Below are 21,715 nucleotides of genomic sequence, written 5' to 3'. Positions count from 1 at the left end.
TGACGTCACGGGGGAAATTCCAGAGCAACGCAGACCTTGACAGTTGGCAATCTTGGAACACATTTAATCAAATAAAACTAAATCTGACTACAGTCGTGAAATTAGGCAACTGGTGACGTCATGTTTGGCGAACTACCAATTTACATGATATAAGCCTTATTTCCACAAGGAGCGCTATGTCTCCCATATGGTCTAGCGGTTAGGATTCCTGGTTTTCACCCAGGCGGCCCGGGTTCGACTCCCGGTATGGGAACTCAATTTTTAGTTACATCATCATATAACTTTCCATGCTGTTTAGAAGTAATTCACGTAATTCTTGTTGCAGAAGGGTGCTTATAGGTAGTCTGATAAACCCATACTACGCCTTGAAAACATTACCTTCCAGGCTAGTGCTATTGGCATAAGGTTAAATAACGAAATACTGCAGTTCCAGAAAATTAACACTAGGTGGCGTATTAACATTAGAAATCTACGGAAACGAGTCACTTCCAAGTTCTAGTTTTCACTTTTCAGCAAGGTTTGCGGTTTAAAGGTTCAATTATTTTTTATGCGCGTATCGTTGGTATCACAAACATGTTATAATTTAGTTTAAAAAAAAATCCAACATAACATGGAGTAGGCTAACCTGGGCTACTGTTCTGGGCATTACCACGTTAATGGGCAAATCCTTGCATAGGCCTAAATTAAGCACAATATTAAGTAATGTAGATACTAATAATTCTTCCATAATTGTGCAAAGATTAATACAAGCGGAGGGGGGGGGGGGGGGGTTCTCTTCAGTCCAGCTGTAGATGGCGCAGTCGATTGAATGGCCGTTCAGCACGCGGCAACTCGAATCACAAAGCCACAGAAAGTTTATTTAAAGCACATGTTTCAAAGTTATAATATGCAAGTTGTTCCGTTACTTGATTATGATTGTGTAGTCAAGCACATCAGTGAGTGAACTGAAATCCTGTAAATATGCAATTTGCATTACTCCAAGTCTAAATTCAGTTGCTTTTTGGGATAATTTCGTATACATATCACATACTATTATTACTTAGGCCTAGTACTTACCTTACCTTTTTTAAGCCAAGTTATATCCATTCCTTGAACAGGCAGATTGAAGTGGCAAACTTCTGTATTTCGTCTTCGTTTGACTTAAATCAAATCATGACTCGTTTCTTCTTTCTTAAAGTGCCATACAAGTGCATTTCCGACTTCTCTCACCTCAATTTTTAGATGAACTGCTAACATGGTTAATTAGCTGGCCACCAACATAAAACACTGATTCAACAAATGTACACAGATTATCAATTTGGTAATTATGAAACTTATCTCTTCAAGTGAAACAAAAATAGCACATTTTGAAAAGTAGAATTTGCATCTATAATCTAGCCAGTCACTGTAATGATCAGTTGTTGAGAGTTGTTCAAGGACACTTGGAACATATCATTCTGTTTCTTAACTCTGACAAATTGGACATTGTAAATAAATAATGTATCAAAAAATTATACCAATGGTCTCATGGTTTTATAAGACTATTACATAAGTTAAATTCTATATAAATGTATGTTCTATTGTGTCTAGTGTCAAAGCACATGGTTAGCCTCGTCTTGTGTATTTTTGCCAGTAATCTTTTACTCAAAATCTGGCTGCCATCAGGAAACAGACACCCAATACAAATGAGTTGTTGTTAAATATTTTCATTTGAAGTGGTAAATAAATAAATGCCGAATCCTGGTATAATCAAATCACATTAAGGTATTCTGGTGGTAGACAGTTTTGGAAATTGGAAATCACTGCAGTAGCCAATGTTCCGTGTCCAAGTTCTTATAAAATAAATCTCTACCAACTGTTTGATCATAATGTAGTGCTATGTTCTATCATGTGGCCTACAACACAACATTTCTTTAACTTAGTTTAAAGACATAAGCTCCACTCCACTCCTTTGTCAGTCCATGGAAATGCCTATGTTCAATTTCAGCTTGATTGTGAAATCCATTGATAAAAGGTACCGAATATATCGATATTTCTGAATATAAATACCCACTGGAAAAAAAATTAACTTGTCTTCCAATGCACAAAATACATGACATTCACCAGAATCTTTGAAAAAGTTTGTTCTATTGTGGCAACTACAGTATTTACATACATTTAAACACATGACAATATGCGTTAACATATTTACAATACCCGTAATAAATTTATTCTTATGAATTTCAGACAAATTTCTATAATCAGAGGAAACAAACTATTTAACAAACAATGCCTTTTCTTGAAATAAATCCATGATTGGCATATGCAAAGTGCAGATGTACATTAGTACTCAAGATTATCCAAACAAATAAATACAGCACTTCACCTAGGGAAACTGTGCTCCCCCTTCAGTAGTTTACTGATGGTGAATTAATCAGTCCAACTAAATACTAGCACCAACATGATGAAGACTATTCCTCTGAAATTATTTTGAGGATGTAGACTCCGAGACAATTTAAAAAAACAGATCACTGGGGGACTCCAGTCACTTAAGTAAATATGGTTTAAGTGGTTACTTGTGTGACTGAGAAGTGTAATGTTTGTTACATAGCACTGTAGGTTTGACAAAGAAACAAACATCTTCCCTCTGGGCCTAAAAGCTAAAAAGATCCAGCTCACTAAGCACTTCTGTCTCAATTTCAGCCTGCCGCTGAGTGGCCACCCCAGAAATAAACTCTTCAAGTAGGTTGCCATCGTTTGCAGACATGTAGCCAGCCAGAGAAGGCACTTCTGCTAGGCCATTGTTTTGTTTTTGAGTCTCCATGTTTACCTGGGACACTCCACCACCAGTGTTCCTCCCTGGTTCCAAGTAATCACCTCCTTCCTGCGTGCCAGCTAGCAGGACGTCAGTGCTGTCTGGTGACAGGTTGCTAGCTGTTGTGGCTGGCGACAAGAGGTCTGCGAAGAATTCATCATAAGTGGAGCCTTCGTAGGTACTTGAACTAACGGTCTGTGGGGAGCTTAGGTCTGTACTGTCTGGTCTAGGAACTGGCTCACCTCCGGCTGCCCCTTGGTTGCACAGCATCTGGTTCAACTTTGCCAGCTTCTTCTTCTTTGCTCTTAACTTCTTTAGGAGCTTGTGCCGGAGGATGTCAGTATCTCCGATGCTAGAAGGGGTCTTTACTAAGCGGCTATCAAGTTTCTCAGGGGATATTTTCTGGAGTTCCATCGCTACTGGGGGAGGAGGTGATGCCTTAGACACCATCAGCAGTGTGTTCAAGACAGGAGACTTCTGGGAGGCAGGGGGTTGAAGGGTAGATATGCCATTCAGAGGAGCCGTGAAAGCATGTGTCTGGGGGGAATGTGGGGTGTGAGGGGTACGGACAGCGGAATCAGTACCCTTTGTGCAAAACGAACCATACATTGCGGCGGCCTTCAGTGGTAGGTCCTCCATGTCCGCTCTCCTGAGCTGGCATTTAGGGGGTCTAAATGGGGCCTGCTGCTTTCTTACCGTGTTGGGTGTGGAGAGGATGGGGACAGGTTCCCTGGGCTTCCTTTGTATGATCGGCGTAGCTGCAGGTTTCTGAAGTTTATTGATTTTATTGTAGACAGGGTGCACAGTGGCGAGTGGGTGCCTGCTAAGCAGGTATGACCAGCGGGAATTATGGTCAAGTGAGGAAGGCAGCTCAGAACGTTTTTGTGGGGAAGACTGTAGCGATAACACAGGAGAGGCTTGGTCATTTGTTGGTGGTGTGGCTTCTGCAAGAGCCGTTGGGGTTACTTTTGCTGACCCGGCCTTTTTGGCTGCATGTCCAGGCAGGTTTCTGCCTTTACCTCTACTCCGACCTCTCCTGCTCTTGGACGCAGGCGTAAATGCAGGCTCAATGGATGAGTTATCATCCAGCTCGGGTTCAGGTTCCTCTGGGATTGGCAGCAGCTCACTGGCAGAGCAGGAGGTGTCTGGAGAGGTGAAAGCTTCTTGAACATTATTCCCAGCAGCACAACTGGCAGCGGCAGGTAGTTGGTCATCATCCAGAGGTTTCCCATTCACGTCTACTTTGACCTCCGACAGTGTGAGTGTGATAATGTCACTGTGAGTGAGGCCTTCGAAAGCGTCAAGCAGAGTGGCGGAACCTATGGATGCATCTGCTGCAACCGTCGTGTCCATAGCGTTGTCAGTTAGAGCGTTGACAATTTCAGTGTCATTGTGCGACGCAACCATGGACTGGTCTGGTGACCACGTCAGTTCTTCATCTGCCCCTACGTCGTCGTCACTCAGACTGAGGCCAATCTCCTTTCTTGACTGTGGAGGTTCCGTAGTGGTTGATGGCGCGCAAATGGGGAGTGTATCTGTGTCGGTCTCACTCTCCCAGAAGATTATGTGGATGTCTTGAGGGGGGACAGGCAGCTTTGCATGGGCAACACAGTGCGGATGCTTCAAGTCATCAAATTCAAGCCATGATCCTGTGTAGAGTAGATATGGAACAAACATTACATTGTTACACAATGTGCACAGTAAGTGAAACATTTTCAACATGCACCAGATCCAGAAGGCGCTCAACAGATCAAAAGACACAAATAATTACAGCCTGGTTGTCAAAGCTAAAGTTGCCGTTTGTGTTCAGAACAGACTAACAGAGATTAACAATGAACTAACTAGATGTATTGCACATGAGAAGTAGTACAAAGTGTTACAGTTCACATCTTGTTTGTGTAAAACCCAGGAAATGTGAACGCGTGACACTAATGGCATTGCAGTTGATATATGCATCATGTTTTTATTACATTTTTATAAAGACGACCATGTCAGTTTAGAGACATGCCTAATGTCAACTTGTGTGCCTAAGTAAACATCTACACAGTAAGCTGCTTCACAACAACAATAGTCTCTCAACTTTTCTGCACCCTTCATTGGCTTCAGTTTGCTGAAAGTTCAAGCTTTAACAGACTTTTAAAGCCCATTTTAAAGTTAACAACACTTAAATAAATACTTTTTGAAATGTCTAAGGGGAAAATGCATTGGGATTCATTTCCTGGGCCTGGCTTCGTCATGAAAGGGGGCGAGACTGGGACGCTCTATAGTGGTTGAGCCCCAGAGCAGCTATTAAGATTGATCCGGTTGCAATGCAACGCCTCTGTCACCACCAGCTATAGGACGTTACAACTCCTCCATTTACCTCGGTTCAAAGCAGGATTTTCAAACCTCCATAACTCGGAATCTAAGAGCGCTGTCCTTAGTGATCATCCCCCATCCAAGGTTCGGATGTCATTTGTGACTTTGTTTCGCATCGCTCCCGACATGTAAACATTTCTGGCGACAGGTAAACAGCGTGCGCTAATGCTAATGATAGCCAATGGTTACAGTGAGTATGTGCATGGGGCTGCAGCGGGGAGGAAACAGAGACAGAGAAGTGGACGCAGGCGGTGGCACAGGTTAACTACATTTATGCTACCAGAGTTAAATGGTATATTTTTTTTAGTATAAAATAAAAAATAAATGTCTAAAATAAAAAGAAAATGTATATTGTTTTATACAAACCATCAGATTGACAGATCCAGGTGACAAAATGCTTGAGCTCCTGGTCATATTGTATGACAGTGGTGACTGCATAACGTTTCTCTTGGTAGTTGAAGGAGTAGATTCCAACGTTGTTGTCAGGCAGCCCCTCCACAAAGTGCAGTGCAAATACTGGAGGCACACTGGGGGGGGGGGGGGGGAAATCACACACACACACACACACACACACGTAAGATTAATCCATTTATATAGAATTATAATAGATGTTTTCCCTGGACTGCAAATTAACTTGCATGTAACCCTTGCCTGCAAATTAACTTGTATGTAAAGAGATATATAGGCTTGGACAGGAACATGGTATTATGGTATACCAGGGCATTTATATACTGTATATCCCGACGGTCCTGTTTCTATTAAGCCGATACGGCGATGCTGTATCGAGGTGATGTATGCAAGTATGAACTTAATCAACATAAGAACATTTGTAGGTAGAAAATAAATCATTGGCTGCTCATGTCTACTCTATAGGTCTGACTTGATGCCACGCACATCATCTCCGCCCAGCCTACTGATGTGTTGGTGTCCGCCACGGCAACACGTGCCATTGGGCACTCCAGTAAGGTATGCCGAATCTATGGCACTGCCACCCAAGTGTGGAATGCCCCGACAGCTTCCCTAAACAAATGCTAATCACTGGCGTCCTTTAAAATGGGCCTGCAAATCCACCTTTCAGTAGGCCAAAGGGAGAGGAAATGATCGCTCCTCCCTTAGCCAAGTGACTCCTCCCCACCTCTTTATAACCCCCTTTTTCCACAACCTATACATGTCTTTTTTTGTGTGACGATTTGAAATTTGTCGTTATTCTTCATGTCATGATTATGAAGTTACCCCAGGACCTGAATGGAAACAAGACCGCAAGGACCTTTTTCGGTGATATCCTTTTAGACTAAGTGTTTGACTGATTAATAAAGTATTCAATCAATCACTATGGAAGAAGGGAGCTTATTTCCTATCTATTCATTATTTGAAATATTTAGCAAGCCCATTAAGGCTAACTAAATAATAGACAGCATTGCAGGCTAGACAATGTCCTACATGCTACAATGACCACCAGCTCAGCATTTAAGTTTAATTAATTTGTATTAATTTAAACTGTTTGTACATCCACACAGAATGCGAAAATTACTAGGCAATAAAGCAAATTATTTTTCGAAACGTGGTTGATAATTCAGCATGAATAAAATCAACCAGTATGAATGACCAAATTAAATGTGAAATATTCTATATGCATTTTCATAATTATGTATTCTTCACACTGATTAGGTCAGTGAAATTAAACACTTAAACCCCGTCTATATTGTTGACCGGGGTCCCCACAGGAGTTTATACTTGGTCCGCTTGTTTTTTTCCCCCTCTACACCAAACCAAACACCAATAGCCAATCTACATGCACACATTGCACACGCATTGCAATGAGACAGGTTGTGAGTTTGTAGATTGGATAATCTCTGTGAATCTTCACCTAGGCTATTAGTCGCCCATTATGACATGCCCAGCACAGACACGCTAGGGTTTCTATGTTTAAAAGGCCAGTCAATTAAGTTCATAAGAACAGAACTCCCCCCCCCCCCCAAAACACACGAAATATTGTACAACTCACCCCTCCAGCATCATAACCCTCTTCTGACCCGTCTTTGAGCACGTATTGCACGGGGCCAGATGAGCAGCGTTCAGTGGGTGCCAATCCGGGACAACATTTGTGAAAGTTGGAAGAGGCATTGTGACCCTGAAAAGGAGAGCAGGAATATATTGTTGCTGTCGGGCAGGCACATCTTATCTTTGTGTTTTTTCGTAAATTAACACCCTACAGCATCACAGGAAAGTATCAAAAGTAGCATATCTACAAGCCAGAAACACGATTTAAGCACGTCGATCTGCTATATTTGCTTATTTTTCTCTTGGAATCCTGAAAAGAAACAGTTTCAACCCGACACACCACCTACAATTTGATCTAGAGTGCAAGCACAAGCAAAGCAAAAATGTAGGAGCTATTTTCCAGCATATAAATTACTTGACACTTGTTTTAAACACTAAGTAAATATATTGTCATTACTTTCAAGCAATGCAACAATGCACAACTCCAAGCATAACGCATATTATGACCTAAATACTAAATACCAGTAAGACGCCCTGAGGGCGAGAAGCGACCTCACCCTTCGCATCCGCCTGGGTGACGGCAGACTGTTGGGCGAGCATTGGCGCTTTGGCAATAGGGTGGCAGCGGGGGCAGTGTCTTGAGTGTACAGGATGTCTTGATGAGGGCACAGGTAGGGCCTTAATTTGAGTTTTATATAGTTAAAAAAAGGCCCGGTGACGTAGCCCACATGTCCTGGGCCCTCTACGGGTGAAATTATAAAGACGTCTTGAGCACTAAGCTGTTAAGACCAATAGTTGGATGTCATCTGCAACCGATATCACTTATGCATATCTCAAATTCCTCAAACGTGTCAGTGTTGCATTGCCATTGCTATATTATCTTTTTCATGGTGCTGTCCAAATGGAGGGGTAGCATTTACCTGCCCCTCTCCATTCCATTCATTCACACTGCTTTTTTCTATCTATTTCTTGGCTGCCTGTCATCTCATGTATTTAACGAGTAAAACACATTGAGGAGTCTCTTTTTCAAGGGAACTGGCCAAGCCATCTCCATCACTTGACTCCAGTTCTGCCTCTGAATCCAATGATCCTTTTATTTCTGTAGATCTTCAATAAGCTGCCCCTTATGCACCTTCTCCATCCGTCTTGTTCTCTGTCCTCATCTCTACCTCTACCGAATGCAACTGTAATATCGGCTATACTGTTACAATCTGACAAACTATACTGCGTATAGTAAGTTATAACAACTTTAATCTAGTTTTCTTGTGGCATACTAAAGTCAAAACTGCAACAGGCTGGTTCTAGCTGTTCTGGCTACTCGATTAACGAGTAAAATGGACCTGGAACAACACTAGCTTCACAATCGAGCAGACAGTCACTTGGCGCTCTTTTGTTCAAATGTAATATTGTCGACTGTCAAACTTTTAAAAAAAAATCAACAATTTGTCTCACCCGTCTGCCAGACACAGACAGTGCTAGTGAAGGCAACAACACTTCTTTCCTCTGTAACATAAGTGGGTGGTGGGTTGCACTTGCAGACTACTCTACGAAACGTGCACACAATCTGCCGTTAGCTAAGAGGACTAAAACAAACCATTTCTGAGTTCCTAATAGTATGGTGCACAAGGGAATGAGGCTAGCATAGCAACCGATTGTGCACCATATGTTCTTTGAGATTTGTGTGTGATTAATAGAGTGAGCTTGTGCTGTGCACTTTTGTGTCACGCGGTATTTAGTGTACCGTTATTCTGAAAGTATGTTTCGAAATTGAAAAACCTGCTGAAATAAGTATACATTGTCTTTAAGATACTACAAATATGACCAGATGTTCCATCTATAAATTCCACACACCTGGATGTCTATAAGTTCGTCCTTTGTAAATCTCTCAAACTGCTCATCCAATTGACTTCACACTTGATGCGTGTACTGTTGAGGACACACAAGGAAGTACAATGTTGTATGTGAAGTCTATCCCAGCAAGCACGGTCAGGACCTGGACCAATTAGTGACGTCTTGATTGTGGCCAGTCAAACCAAGACTAGTCAGATCTGGCCCAGAATACCACCTGATTTCAACCAACATACATTCTGCACACTGAAACGGACGAGTAATGAATCAGAGATTCTCCGATCGAGGCCAGATCCACTTATGTCATATCATAAATTAACTAGTCAGTTTAATTTTGTTGTTACTTACTTTTGCGTTGTGGACATTTTACAATCACTGCATTCAAACTCCCAGCGAAAGGCCACCTGGAAAAGAGGCTCTGCCCAAGAGTCGGCTGCGAGGAGGAGGGGAAGGGCAAACACTGGCATGTCCTGGTCACCTGAGAAATACATTGTTATGGAGTTACAGCATGATTGGATAAAGCAATAACATTCACGCTCAACATGCTCAGCATAACCTTTACCACTTGGTATATACTAGGTTTAAGTCTTAAACTCAACCCCGACCTACGCACCATGGGTTACCCGTTACCGGGCCTTCTGCACAGTTGGCCCCGAACTGTGGAACGCCATTCCTGCCCACCTCAGAACGCCACAGTCGATTGACTCTTTTAAGAGAGGGCTTAAGACCTACCTCTTTCCCCTGAATCCATTTAACCTTGCCTTGACTTGTATGCCCTCATGTTCTAAATTGTTGTGTTTCCCTTAATGTTTTTAATTGTGTGACGTTTTAATCGTGTGATGTTTCTTGATTATATGCTTTGCCTATTGTAGCACTTTGAGATTCCATGGAATGTAAAGTGCATTATAAATAATAATAAAATAAATTATTATTAAACCCAATATACTTTGTTGACCAAGTATATTTGTCTCTTTGCCAGAAATAGTAATCTACAAGCTCATGACATTTACATATATTGTACACATTTTCAATGCATGATTGTTGTTCACCCATTATGAATAAGCCCAGAATAGGGACGCTAGGGTTCATGCAATTAGAACTCTCAATCACATCTCTGATGAACATATGATTCATTCATCTTGAATAGGATTAAGCCTACACTCTCATCATGACTCTGACACCCTACTGCACACCTATACATACATCAGCAGGAACCCTTAGCACTGCAGAGTGGTCATAGCAATGCCAATGCAACTTTGCCAACTTCCAATGATTATCTGGAGGGGGTTAAGGCTACACAGATACTGCATGTCTAGACTTATTTTAACTACCGGTAGATCATTTTAGTGTATGTAGTGTATGGAGAGATATGATGTCAGAGGGATAGCAAACTCATGGATAAAGATTTTCAAATAAATAATGTTAAAACTGAATTAGAAAAAGTCACCTAAGGTGTCTCACAAGGTTCACACTGGTGTGAAGTAAGTGGTGCAACTCTGTGTGGGCGTCCCCGGGGGGTCCCCGAAACCTCCAGACCCCCAGGAACATGCCCATGGGGGCTGGGCCGGTTCCGGCGAGCCACCCTGCATCCCAAACGGTTGAGAAATGACAGAGTTACCATGTGGGGGTCCCTCTATTGTACCGTCACTATACTGTACTGTCACACCCGAAATCATCATATATACAGTTGATGTCACAGCTAATACACCAGATATTGTTGTTGATGAGGACAGTAGAGAAGTGACCATTTTGGAAGTGGCATGTACATTTGACCACAGTCTGGAAGAGGCATTCCTTGCTTAAGTACCAGCGTCTTAAGGATGCTATTATACAGCTTGGCTACAGATGTAAACTACTTGTGTTCATATTTGGAAGCCTCGGTAATGTCCACAAATCAGTCGTGAGGGGCCTGCAGATTGCAGGCATGCCCAAGCCGAGCTAAGGCATCTGCAAAATTCTGTTCAGTGTCTGCAATAATTGGCAGTCGCCATATATGGAGAAGGCGATGCTTTCTGTATACCCGTGATCTGTATCTGAAGCACTTGTTGTAGAGTTTTCTCAAGTTTGCGCATCCACTATTTTTTGTGTTCAAGAAATTTCTTGTAAAATGTGAATACAAATAAAGATTTGTGTGTGTGTGTGTGTGTGTGTGTGTTAGGCTGCGCAACAGTGACACTTGGTTGTGAAATGAACCAAACGCTATTTTTGTGCTCGGACACAGCCAGCCACCCACAGACACTCAAAGCTGCGTAAGGAAGTGGTTGCACCAATTCAAAATATGTCCAATTATAAACATTTTATAATTATTATTTCCACCATATGTGAACCTAACAAATTTCTGTTTCAGTTCCTTTTCGGTCCAAATACTGTATGTAGTTTGTTGCAAACCTATTCATTCAGTTAGGATTGTTTCATTCAAGATTTAGGCCATTTTGTTTACCTGCTGCCTTCCCCTTCTTACTGCTTACTGCTTATCTATTTCTTGTCTGTCTTCTCAGAATTAATATCTGCATCTCCGTCACTTGATTCCAGTTCTGCTTCACTTCAATCCACTTATCTCCCTCTATTTCTGTAATCAGCTGCCCTTCATGAACCTCCTCAATCCCTCTCAAAAGTCTCCTTCCTTCCTTCTCTCCTCATCTCTTCCTCTGCCGTCTGTAATTGGTTTATTGTATTTCAGACTAATACTTTTGAAATGCCTTAATGTGGGTCAAACTGATTTAATATTTGTCAAGGCTTCTTAGGAACTCCGGTGTGAATTAGTGAATTAGCTTACCCAGTTCACAGTGTAGCTTGGGCTGCAGCAGTTTGAATACGGACATCCTGAGACTTCGCAAGTCTTTGTTAACCTTTTGAAGTATCCCTTTTGGCACCTTCAGAACACCATCTAAAAACACAGAAATGTGTTAATGTGAGAATCTTACAGCGCTTCACACGTGACCTGGACTAAAAAGATCTAGCTTTTCATAAAAGGTTTGTAATGCATAGTGAAATACTGAAGTAAAACTATTAATAAATACTTCTGCACACACGCTTAGAAACAGGCGGTGTAACAAACCCTTGAGGCCCAAACCACACCAACCAAACGGTTGGTGTGGTTATCCCAAGGAGTTGCATTGGTGTGACATGTCCTTAAAACTGTTTTGTTACAAGGAGTTGCAACCAGCTGCATTGGTGTGGTTTGGGTTTAAGGGAACAGAGAAGGGGATCCAGCACAGACAGCATTCTAATCTGCCAAGAAAGAACCTTCCTCAGGTCTTAGCCTTATAATTTTAATGATTGTAAACTTGACATTATGCAGGATCTTCTCTATTACAAGACTTATGGAAATACATGAACGCTCCGTTCACGTCTCTAGTCTACATTATTACATAATGTGCTAAATTTGAATTTCAGATTTTCTCTGATATCCAAATGGTCTTAGAATCTACAAAATATCATTACATTTGAGACAGAGGTCCTGCTCCGACCTCCAGGGGGTGTGCGTGCACAGTTTCACACAGATCTGTCCAATGGTGCTGGCGATTAGCCGCTTGCACATGCAAACACATACCCACACACAAAAACAGTCTGCCACGCCTTCGGCCTGGCGGAGACAACTACCTAAATGTAATAAAACACTGTTTTTTTCCCTAACAAGTATCAAAGCCATGATCTACCCTTTTAGTACTTTTCCATGGAATCATAGAACGGTTCCGAGAATGGTTTGCCCAATAACCAATCCAGTTGCATTTCCATTTGCACAGTTTTGTAGTACATTTTGTGTGGCATGATTTTAAACATTGAAAAAAAAAAAAAACATTATTTTAAACATGCCCATTACTGGATTTTCAGCAAGGTTTCCAAACCATGTGGCCAAAGGATAATTGCATCATGCAAGATCCTTGCTTGGTTTAAGGCCTTGCAATAGGAAAGCACAAATGATCTGTGAGTCAACAAAAAAGGCTGCTCCAAATGCATGTCTGAATATTTGCCTAACCCTTACCCTGTCACAGACAGTTTAAGAGAGACGACACAAACAATATCATTCTAAATCCACCACTCTTCATAGGAGTCTACAGTTGTCACCTATAGACACAGTTGCATAATGTGGTTTTTATGCTTATTCAGGTAAAAAAAAGCTCAAGCTCTCACAACCAGACAAATGGTTTTGTGCTAAATACAGACGTGAATCAGAACTCAGCAAAGCATCTCCAGTCCAAAGTGAACACTACAGTAGGGATCTGGTCAGGGCATATTTAAATTTAGAGAGTCAGGACAATTCCTGATCCCACTCAAGGAAGCTTTGAGAAGGAAAGGACATGGTCACGTGACTGGGCTGCGCCATGACACTTTCATGGACACTTTCATGGGAGCCAAACTACACCCGGAAGATCGTCAGAATGCACTGGAGTCGATGAGAGCTCAGTGACCAGCTCATGAACAAACACTATTTCTGAATGACTGAGACCTTTTGTAAAGTAATCGCTTCTGGAAAAAACAGAAGACATAATGCATTATTGACTGCCGTGTTGCTTTTCGATGTGTACACTGTGTAATTTGTATAGAGGTATGGTATCTAAAGAGCACGAAGTACCTTTCTGAACGTACCAAGTATCACGAGACTTCCCACATAACCGTTTCCTGTCTGGCAGCCAAATCTCGCGATACCTCCGAGCCAGAAACAATGGTCTGCTGCTCAGATAAAATTATATACTGTGCACATCAAAAAGCAAGTGATTAGAAAACAACCTGTCCTGTGATATGTCTTCGTTTATATTCCTGAACCGATTATATGACAAAGGTCTCAATTGTTCCAAAATAATGTTTGTTATGAGCTGGTCCGGCCGGCTGCATTCACAGCCATTTATTCATTGAACTTCCAGTGTGAGTTTGGCACCCATGAAAGTGTCATGGCACAGCCCAGTCACGTGACCATTTCCTTTCTTTCTGTAAGCTTCCTTGATCGCACTGTGCTCCGTCTTTTGACACTTGTTTACCGTTTAGCAGTGGCTAAAATGTTGACATGGACCTCATTCTCTTATCTTTTTAGACCAAACTCTAATCAAGTAAGTGCCAAATGACCGGAACCTACCGGATACTTGGTCGGGGAGATGCAGAATTAGATTTTGACCTAAAGTACAGGCAGTACCAGTTTGATCCTGTGGTTTGGTTGTCCTACCAAACCACAGGATCAAACATTCCCAATAGAAGAGCAGTGAGACCAAATAAAACTACTGTATAGGGTGAAATGTATACAATTTCATTTTTTTTGTTTTGCATTCAACATATAAATACACAAATTTGTCTGTTTTAGGCTTTGTAAAGAAAGCTTATCAAATCTAAATGATTAATGTACGACCAGCCATATTTAATCATTTTATAATTGATTTACTTGACACTTGATGAAGACTGAATGTAATTTCAAATAGTGGAAATAGCCGCTCTATGAGTCGCTATGCAAGGCGTTGGGAGCTTGTAGATCTGCTACTTCTCTTTCTGAAAATGTCCAGTATGAACAAGAATGGAAACAATTCCAATTATTATGCTAAATTAATTATTGAGATTATCTCAAATAATTGGAATCAGGCGATTATGTAATAACTGATAGAACTACCTGCAGTTATACATTAGTTATATTGTATTCTCAGACTGCCACTACACTACTACCATTTCACTAAGAGGCCTAGACATTCCGACAGCCAACATCATGTCTAGTGTCTACTCTAAATAGAATCAGTGTGGGGCCATTAGCCATAACATAACCAAACTGCCGATAGGTATGGTGAGCCACGTTTTCAGTGAATTTGATGACATCCACTACCTACCGATAGTGGATTACCAAACCTTATGGTTAGGGAAAAAAAGTAAGAATCGTATGTGCAGAGGCATTCGTTTTAAGATAAATAGAAAGCTTGCTTGACCCGACTTGGTTTGACATGACAATAATCAAAACATCGTCTATTAAAATATTTTCATAACCTCAGTGCGAAGTGCTGTCCATCATTAACACTTTGGAATTGGACCAAATGTAGAGAAATGGATGCTGAAAATATATTCCTGCATTGATTTCACTACTGTTCTATATTATAAATAAAGGCTGGAGGGCAGGCAGAAAGAAACAATCATGAAGCTAAAACTCCTGAGAGTTCAATTAACATCATCAGGGTATCTTTGTCTTCACAACATTATAGTAATTCATAATTTTTTACTCTACATGTTCTACAGACAAGAGATTTTCATGAAACATTACAAACAAGGTCTGTGGTTATTACAAGTTACTCAACGTTCCCACTTCCCACATACGGTAGAATTGGTCCACTACAAAACACGATTAGTACCGGTACATAATTCCTTCTCCACAAATTGCAACCTCTTCTTAAATGGATAGCCAGTTCAGTGATTAGAGGCTGTGCATTTAAGATATCGAGTGGGGGCTCCTCACTGAGAGCCAGTGGGAAGTGATCCATTATAGGGGCAGCAGTGACAAGACTACACAGAATGTGTGGACAACTGCATTGCATTGAAAACAATTTTTGTATTCTTTGTTAAAGCAAATACTTCTGTACTTTAACTGAAGTATAAATTTGACTGGGCAACTTCCACTTGTAGAAGAGTCATATTTGAGTATCTATACTTTGACTCTAGTACGGGGGTTGAGTACATAATTGTCTTGTCCAGCATTACAACAACAAAACACTCACCTGTATAAGTCTGCTGGTGGGCTTGGATCATTGCACAAGCCTGATCATGCATTTCCATCATCTGCCCGATAGGCGACTGCTGAGGCTGCTCAGTAGGCTTGTACTTCCTCAGTGTCTTACTGTTTACCAGAGCAACCAGCAGGGTGTCCAGCCAACACAGGTTGTCCACATTTTTCCAGAAAAGCTGGGGTGGGACAGGTACAAGCTCCAGTGGACATACAGTGCGTGTCTGTGGGTGAACCTTGCTCTTGCCTTGGGACACATCGTCTGGGTAAGCCTTCATGTCCACGTCACCCTTCACTGTAGACATTTCATCACTCTCCATAGCCCTTACGTCCTGTTCTGTCTTAACAGGCAGCTTCTTGTACTGTGGCGATGAACACATCATCGTTTCCACCTCTGTTGACAAAGCACACAGGCTGGGGTCTGGATCGCCGGACATGCATGCTGCCCTAGGTGGGCTCATTATGTCACTCAAATATCCATCCTCCACCCCTGGGGCATCCAGTGGTTTTAGGGGAGACGTGAGGCGCATGCCCTTCTCTGTGGTTAAGGATTTGACTGATGAACAGTGCTGAGGCCTATCTGTCGCTAGCATATCCACCAGTACAGCAGAACTAGAATCCAAGCGTGTCGGCACTTGGTCTTGGATATCACTTCTCTCACCTTCCTTCAGTGGGGTAAGATGGCCATTAACTTCTTCAACCTCTGTCTTGGACACAGGGTGCTGGCCATTTCCAAGTGGAAGCTCTGAGCCGTCAGCTTTGCCGACATGTAGGTCAGCAATACTTTGCGGCACCGGACCATCATCTGCACTTGATCGCGGACGTTTCAGCCCATTCGTTTCCGATGCTTCGGTTTGTTTTCTTTTGAGCACAGACTGGGGCTCTGCGGCTACCAGGCTGGCCAAGATATCCTCTAAAGGCCGGCTGACGAGAGGGAAGAGGCACTACAATACACAGAGAGGAAACACTTAAGTTACAAAGGATACAAGTGAATGAAAATTAAGCAATATTGCACGAGAGGGTGTGCTTTACCGTAATTATTGGCACACCAGTGATGCGGTCAGACAGGAACATGGCTTTAGCCAAGTTCCACAAGCATCACTGAAGTGCCAATAATCTAGTTAAAGCACCCCCTCGAGTGTAATATTGCAATTATACAACAGCTAGTTACCCTTAAAAAACATGTCAACTCAATTAAATTTAAATAAGATATTCATACATTTGAATGCCAGATTTAGCCACTATGACCACAAATGTCCACTGCAAAGTGCTAGGCTAGACACTCAGCCGGTTGTGTTCTGCGAGACCGTCTCATCAGCGCAAATTATTTTTACGTTTTGATTAGGTGTGCCATAATAATGCTTGTTTGAACTTTGAAGCACGGGTAGATGGCCATTTCAACCAATCAGATTGCTTCTTCAAAACTAACTGTACAACTAGCATTTCAAGATACCCGTGTGTGCATTTCAACTCACCTGTGGATTTGTACAGAGGGTGATCTTGTCTTGTAAGTTGATGTGGTATGAGCGCAAAGGATAGTTAAAGCCTTTGACAGCACACCAAGGACACTGATCTAATGAAGCAGCCCTTTCCTGAACCTTTGTAAACATAACAAAACAAAACAAAACACAATGTAAATGAAACAGATTATTATTATACATTTTATAGAGCCTGATCACTTAGTTCTGAAGTAACACATTTTGAAACCCAAGGACCTAGGGGTGTGTTGGGCATTCATAGTAGACATTCTATTGATTTACTACAAACTTTGTTCATTAGTACAAATTTAAAACATTTTACTACATAATCAAATTTTTTCATTGGTCCGACTTTTAACTGCAGGTAATAAAAAGATAGAGGCACAGTGAGTAACAGTTTGAGTGTTCATAATCATAAATGATAAAACCTTTGCCGAAGGCCTCATACAACTCCTAGAGCCACCCCAAGAGGAATGAACTGCTGCTTCCATCCTCTTCTTTTTCTGTTACAACTGCCATTTTTCCACACATTAAAGTGTTCAAACAGGTATACAGACATTTAAGTGAACAAACTATGTCAAATATAATCATAAATATTAAATGGATTTTTACAGACAGCATATTATGTGATAAGAGTACTAGAGAAAAAGCTTAATGAAGTGGCATAAACCTAATGTCTTTTGAAGACATTTTGTTTGTTTAAATGATAGATTTGTTGTCGATCACCTACACATTGAGGCAATTGTAGAACCCTGTTAATAAAGGTATAATGGATTGCATTTTTATAGCGCTTTTCTATGCACGTGCTTACTCAAAGCACTTTACAATGGTCCATTCATTCATACATTGGTAGGTGAAACGGAGACATGTCAACGCCAGCGTCCTCAATTCACACACCAATGGTGGCAACCACTGGAGGCACGGTGGGGTTCAGTGTCTTGCCCAAGGACACTTCGACATGTGGACAGGAGGAGCCAGGGTTCGAAACGCCGACCCACGGATCATTGGACGACCTGCTCTACCTCCTGAGCCACAGCCGCCCAAAGCTACATGTAGTGGTACACACACACATACACATTTTGGACAATGGCATTTTATGCAGAGGCGTTTTAGCAAAACGTATCACCATGCAGTGGATATTACCAGAATATCAGTGAAAAACAATGATGCACAACTTTAACAGTCCATTTGACAGCTCTAGACTAGTAGTACACCTTTTTCTTCCAGTCAAGTACAGTATCAACACATGCTGCTCAATGCATGTTCAGCATCACTGCAATCACAGTAAGGTCCAACCTACTATTAAACCTTTCGCCTTTCTAAACCAAAGATTTCCATTGTTGCTCAATTTACGCTCTATTAATACTGTTAATTTAACAGTATTCTTTTTTTTTCTTCTCCAGGCCTAAACAAGCTTTGCACAGAGGACAGCAAGGAGAGGAAGATGAGCAATGAGTTCAACTGACTTTTCCCAAATACCCTGCCAGTGGTTGGGCCAAAGCAGCCCCCAAACCAGTGTCTTCATCAGTCATTGGCAAAACGTGGCTTATCTTCTGGTCTGAGACAGTCCGATGCCATTCACTAAACATTACCATGTCACTGCAACCTGTCTCATGTCCAAAACAGCTGAGGAGAGAATAAAACACCAGGAATGTGTTACTCACTGCATTCAAATATATACACAACAGAAAGGTTGTAGACCTCTTTTAGACAAAATAATTACTACTAGTCAAAGGTCTCCCTTAACTACTTAAGGGACTTCAGTCCACAGTCCTGTCACTTTTCTCTCTACACTAAATCGCTCCCGCTGAAAATAGAAATCTAAACAAATTGCGATGCACAACAGCTTTAAATCTGCCATTTTAGCCAAATGTTTGGGACACATGGGTTCATGTTGTTAAAGGAAGGCAAATAGCAAAATTAGCCAACCTACAAGCTCACAATGTGATGGGGTGCATAGTGAGCTAATATTTCTGCGTGTGTGTGTGTGTGTGTGTGTGTGCGTGCGTGTGTGTGTGACTGTGTGTGTGTGACTGTGTGTGTGTGTGTCCGCCCCTAATGACATACAGTACAGTACCCAAAATAGGAATGCCATGTTTAAAGTGGTTATACAATCTTAGTAATGACTGTAATATGGTGGGGTCCTATAAGCAAAGGTATAATAAGCCAGTGGTTCCCAAAGTTGGGTCCTAATTTTTCCAAAAACTTTCTATATAGGTTTAGACGGCTCCCTGGCACAAAACATTTTCAAATCCATGATCCAAAGTTTGAGAACTACTGCTGGAAGCTAACAATCATCAATGCTTCTGGTTGATATGGATCAAATATAGTAGTGTACAATAGTATTTGTTGATTGTCGCAACCACTCCTATAGACAGCTATGTGTGTGGCTGGGTCTGTCCCTGTGTCCGAGCACGAAAATAGTGTTTGTTCACCACCAAGTGTTACAGTATGTACAGTACAAGTACAGTACAGCGCCACCACTCACTTCAGATGGGTCTGATTTTGATTTTCAATAATTTTACTCCACAACATCTCAGAGGCAAATATTGTACTTTTACTCCACTACAATAATTTGACAGCTTTAGTTACGTAATGCTATACTTATTTTGATCATTATTACAAATAAAATATACATTAAACACTTCAGCCTTATATACACAGTACACATTTCGTTTCGGCCACTTGAAAATAGCTGATGAGTAGTACCTTAAAGCTTATATACCAATAAGGTTCTAAGTGAGACATGTAAGTTGTAACAGTGCAATAAATTGGTATTACTTGAATAATGTCCATTCCTTATAACGTTGTCCAGTGTTCAGGATTGAAGGAAGTTTAATTTGTCTCTCCCTCCTACTATGTAAGTGTGTGCACTTAAATAATGGTTAGACATTTATAGCTCTGGTCCATAACCCTAATGCTAATTCTACCCTGCATGCAGGGCAGAACTAGCATTAGGGCTATGGACCAGAGCTAGTGTGACATGACGTGCTCCACATGGTGCTACCAATTCACAGTAAAGTAAAATAAAACTTAAGCTGCGATAACAATACAATTAACAAGTGCATCAGATGGTGGATAGGGTAGGGCCAACTGTAAAAATTGTATAACATTTCTAAAAAATTGCCTCGTCTGTGTCAACAACCAACCACCATCACCACCTAACAACAATAAACGGTATCATACACAGACAGCAGGTAGGGTATGAGCTGCAGTACTGTGCATTTATTGCAAGATGTAAAACAGTTTAAAAGGGACGGAACTTTTAAAAGTTAACGTCAAGCCAATGTAACGATATATATCAACTATCAACTAGTTCAGAGTCTGAACTAGAGTCTGAACTTCAGACGTTAGCCAGTTTGGTTAAGTTAGACGTTAGCCAGTTTGGTTAAGTTAGCTAGCTGGCCACTGACATTAGCAAGCATTCAGTCAGACACAGACAAGCACAGTACATGCAGTTCAGAGTCAGACCCAGAGTGTTTACTAAAAACAATGCAAAGAATACATACCAACATCATGTTAATATGAACGCCTTCGTTTGTAGATGTGCACAGGTTCAATAATCCTCAATTTATCCAGACGAGCGTGTTTCCATGTGCGCCTTTTTACTCTGTCGTGATTGAAACGCTCCGTTTCCGCTTACCGGCACGTATGCATCACTCCTTTTCTTCCCCTCTTTGTCGCCGAACATAAGTTCCGCTCCGCAGCGGTTGTTTCGCTCGTGACTGTAAATAATTGTCTGCTAGGAGAACTACAACTAATGGCTACTACAGTCATTTTCAAAAACTAATGTTAATGCTTAAAAACGTTGTCGAGTTTGACGGGAAATCACATTTAATCGCCAGTTGTCTGACTATTAGTAGCCCAAAGATAAGATTGTATAATGAGGAATTATGCAATCAATGAAAATTAGCACAAAGGGGGAAATCTCCACATTTTACATTTTGAAGTTAATGGATGGTACTGTAATCACTTAACGCAACATTACAAATCTGCTGACCTGGGCTGCTATTCTAATACCACCTGAATGTGTTTTGTGTAGGAACTGCGTGTTCTAGAGGTTAAGTTTACGTCTAGAACTAGAAGAATGTTAACCTCGCGTCACAAGGCTTTCAGTAGAGAACCAACCAGCCTCTCCCCCACTCTGAAATACAATTCTGCCTCCCCGAGTCCCCCTCCCCTCCGTCCTGCTTCAATCTCTTGTGTAATGTGTATCCAGTATCCCATCCCATCCCATTTCCTTATGTATGCCTCCTCCTTTACCCCCCCCCCCCCCCCCCCCATAAGCCCCTCCTGTATCTGCTGCTCTCCTGTCCTCTGTTTTCCTCTTGATGATGATGATGATGATGACAAAATTAATTTGCATATCTTTCCTAGGGAACACTCATTAGAATGCATAAACTCGTAGCCTTCAAGTCTCCTGAGCAGGCTAGCATTCTGTCATTTGCTTCGTCTTGATGCAAAATGGGGCAGGGACACACACAGCATGTGGCTTGCGTACGGGAATTGTGATTGGCATTTGAAATCAGTTTATCTGTCCCATTCTTAATCCAGGCATATAGGAATAAA

At 41.5% G+C, this 21,715-nt stretch overlaps 1 protein-coding gene across 2 annotated transcripts; it reads right to left on the bottom strand.

The window, feature by feature from the left end:
• Positions 1-1,842: 1,842 nt before the first annotated feature.
• On the bottom strand, positions 1,843-20,834 carry uspl1 (ubiquitin specific peptidase like 1). 2 transcript variants are annotated; one of them, XM_080780565.1, is made up of 9 exons: positions 20,656-20,834; positions 18,613-18,772; positions 17,144-17,266; positions 15,664-16,612; positions 11,757-11,867; positions 9,329-9,458; positions 7,137-7,262; positions 5,498-5,658; positions 1,843-4,422 (listed from the first exon to the last, which is right to left on the bottom strand). In XM_080780565.1, the coding sequence occupies exons 2-9, from the start codon at positions 18,739-18,741 to the stop codon at positions 2,612-2,614; spliced, it is 3,540 nt and encodes a 1,179-aa protein (XP_080636691.1). In that variant the 5' UTR covers positions 18,742-18,772; positions 20,656-20,834; the 3' UTR covers positions 1,843-2,611. The 2 variants fall into 2 exon arrangements, with proteins under 2 accessions (XP_080636691.1, XP_080636692.1); XM_080780566.1 differs by lacking the exon at positions 20,656-20,834 and having other exon boundaries at positions 17,575-18,753.
• Positions 20,835-21,715: the final 881 nt, after the last annotated feature.

This window comes from Protomyctophum bolini (genome assembly GCF_963924005.1).
Source record: "Protomyctophum bolini genome assembly, chromosome: 13".
Classification (NCBI taxonomy): Eukaryota; Metazoa; Chordata; class Actinopteri; order Myctophiformes; family Myctophidae; genus Protomyctophum; species Protomyctophum bolini.
Note: the sequence above shows the minus strand (reverse complement) of the source record. Positions and strands in the feature narration are given on the sequence as shown.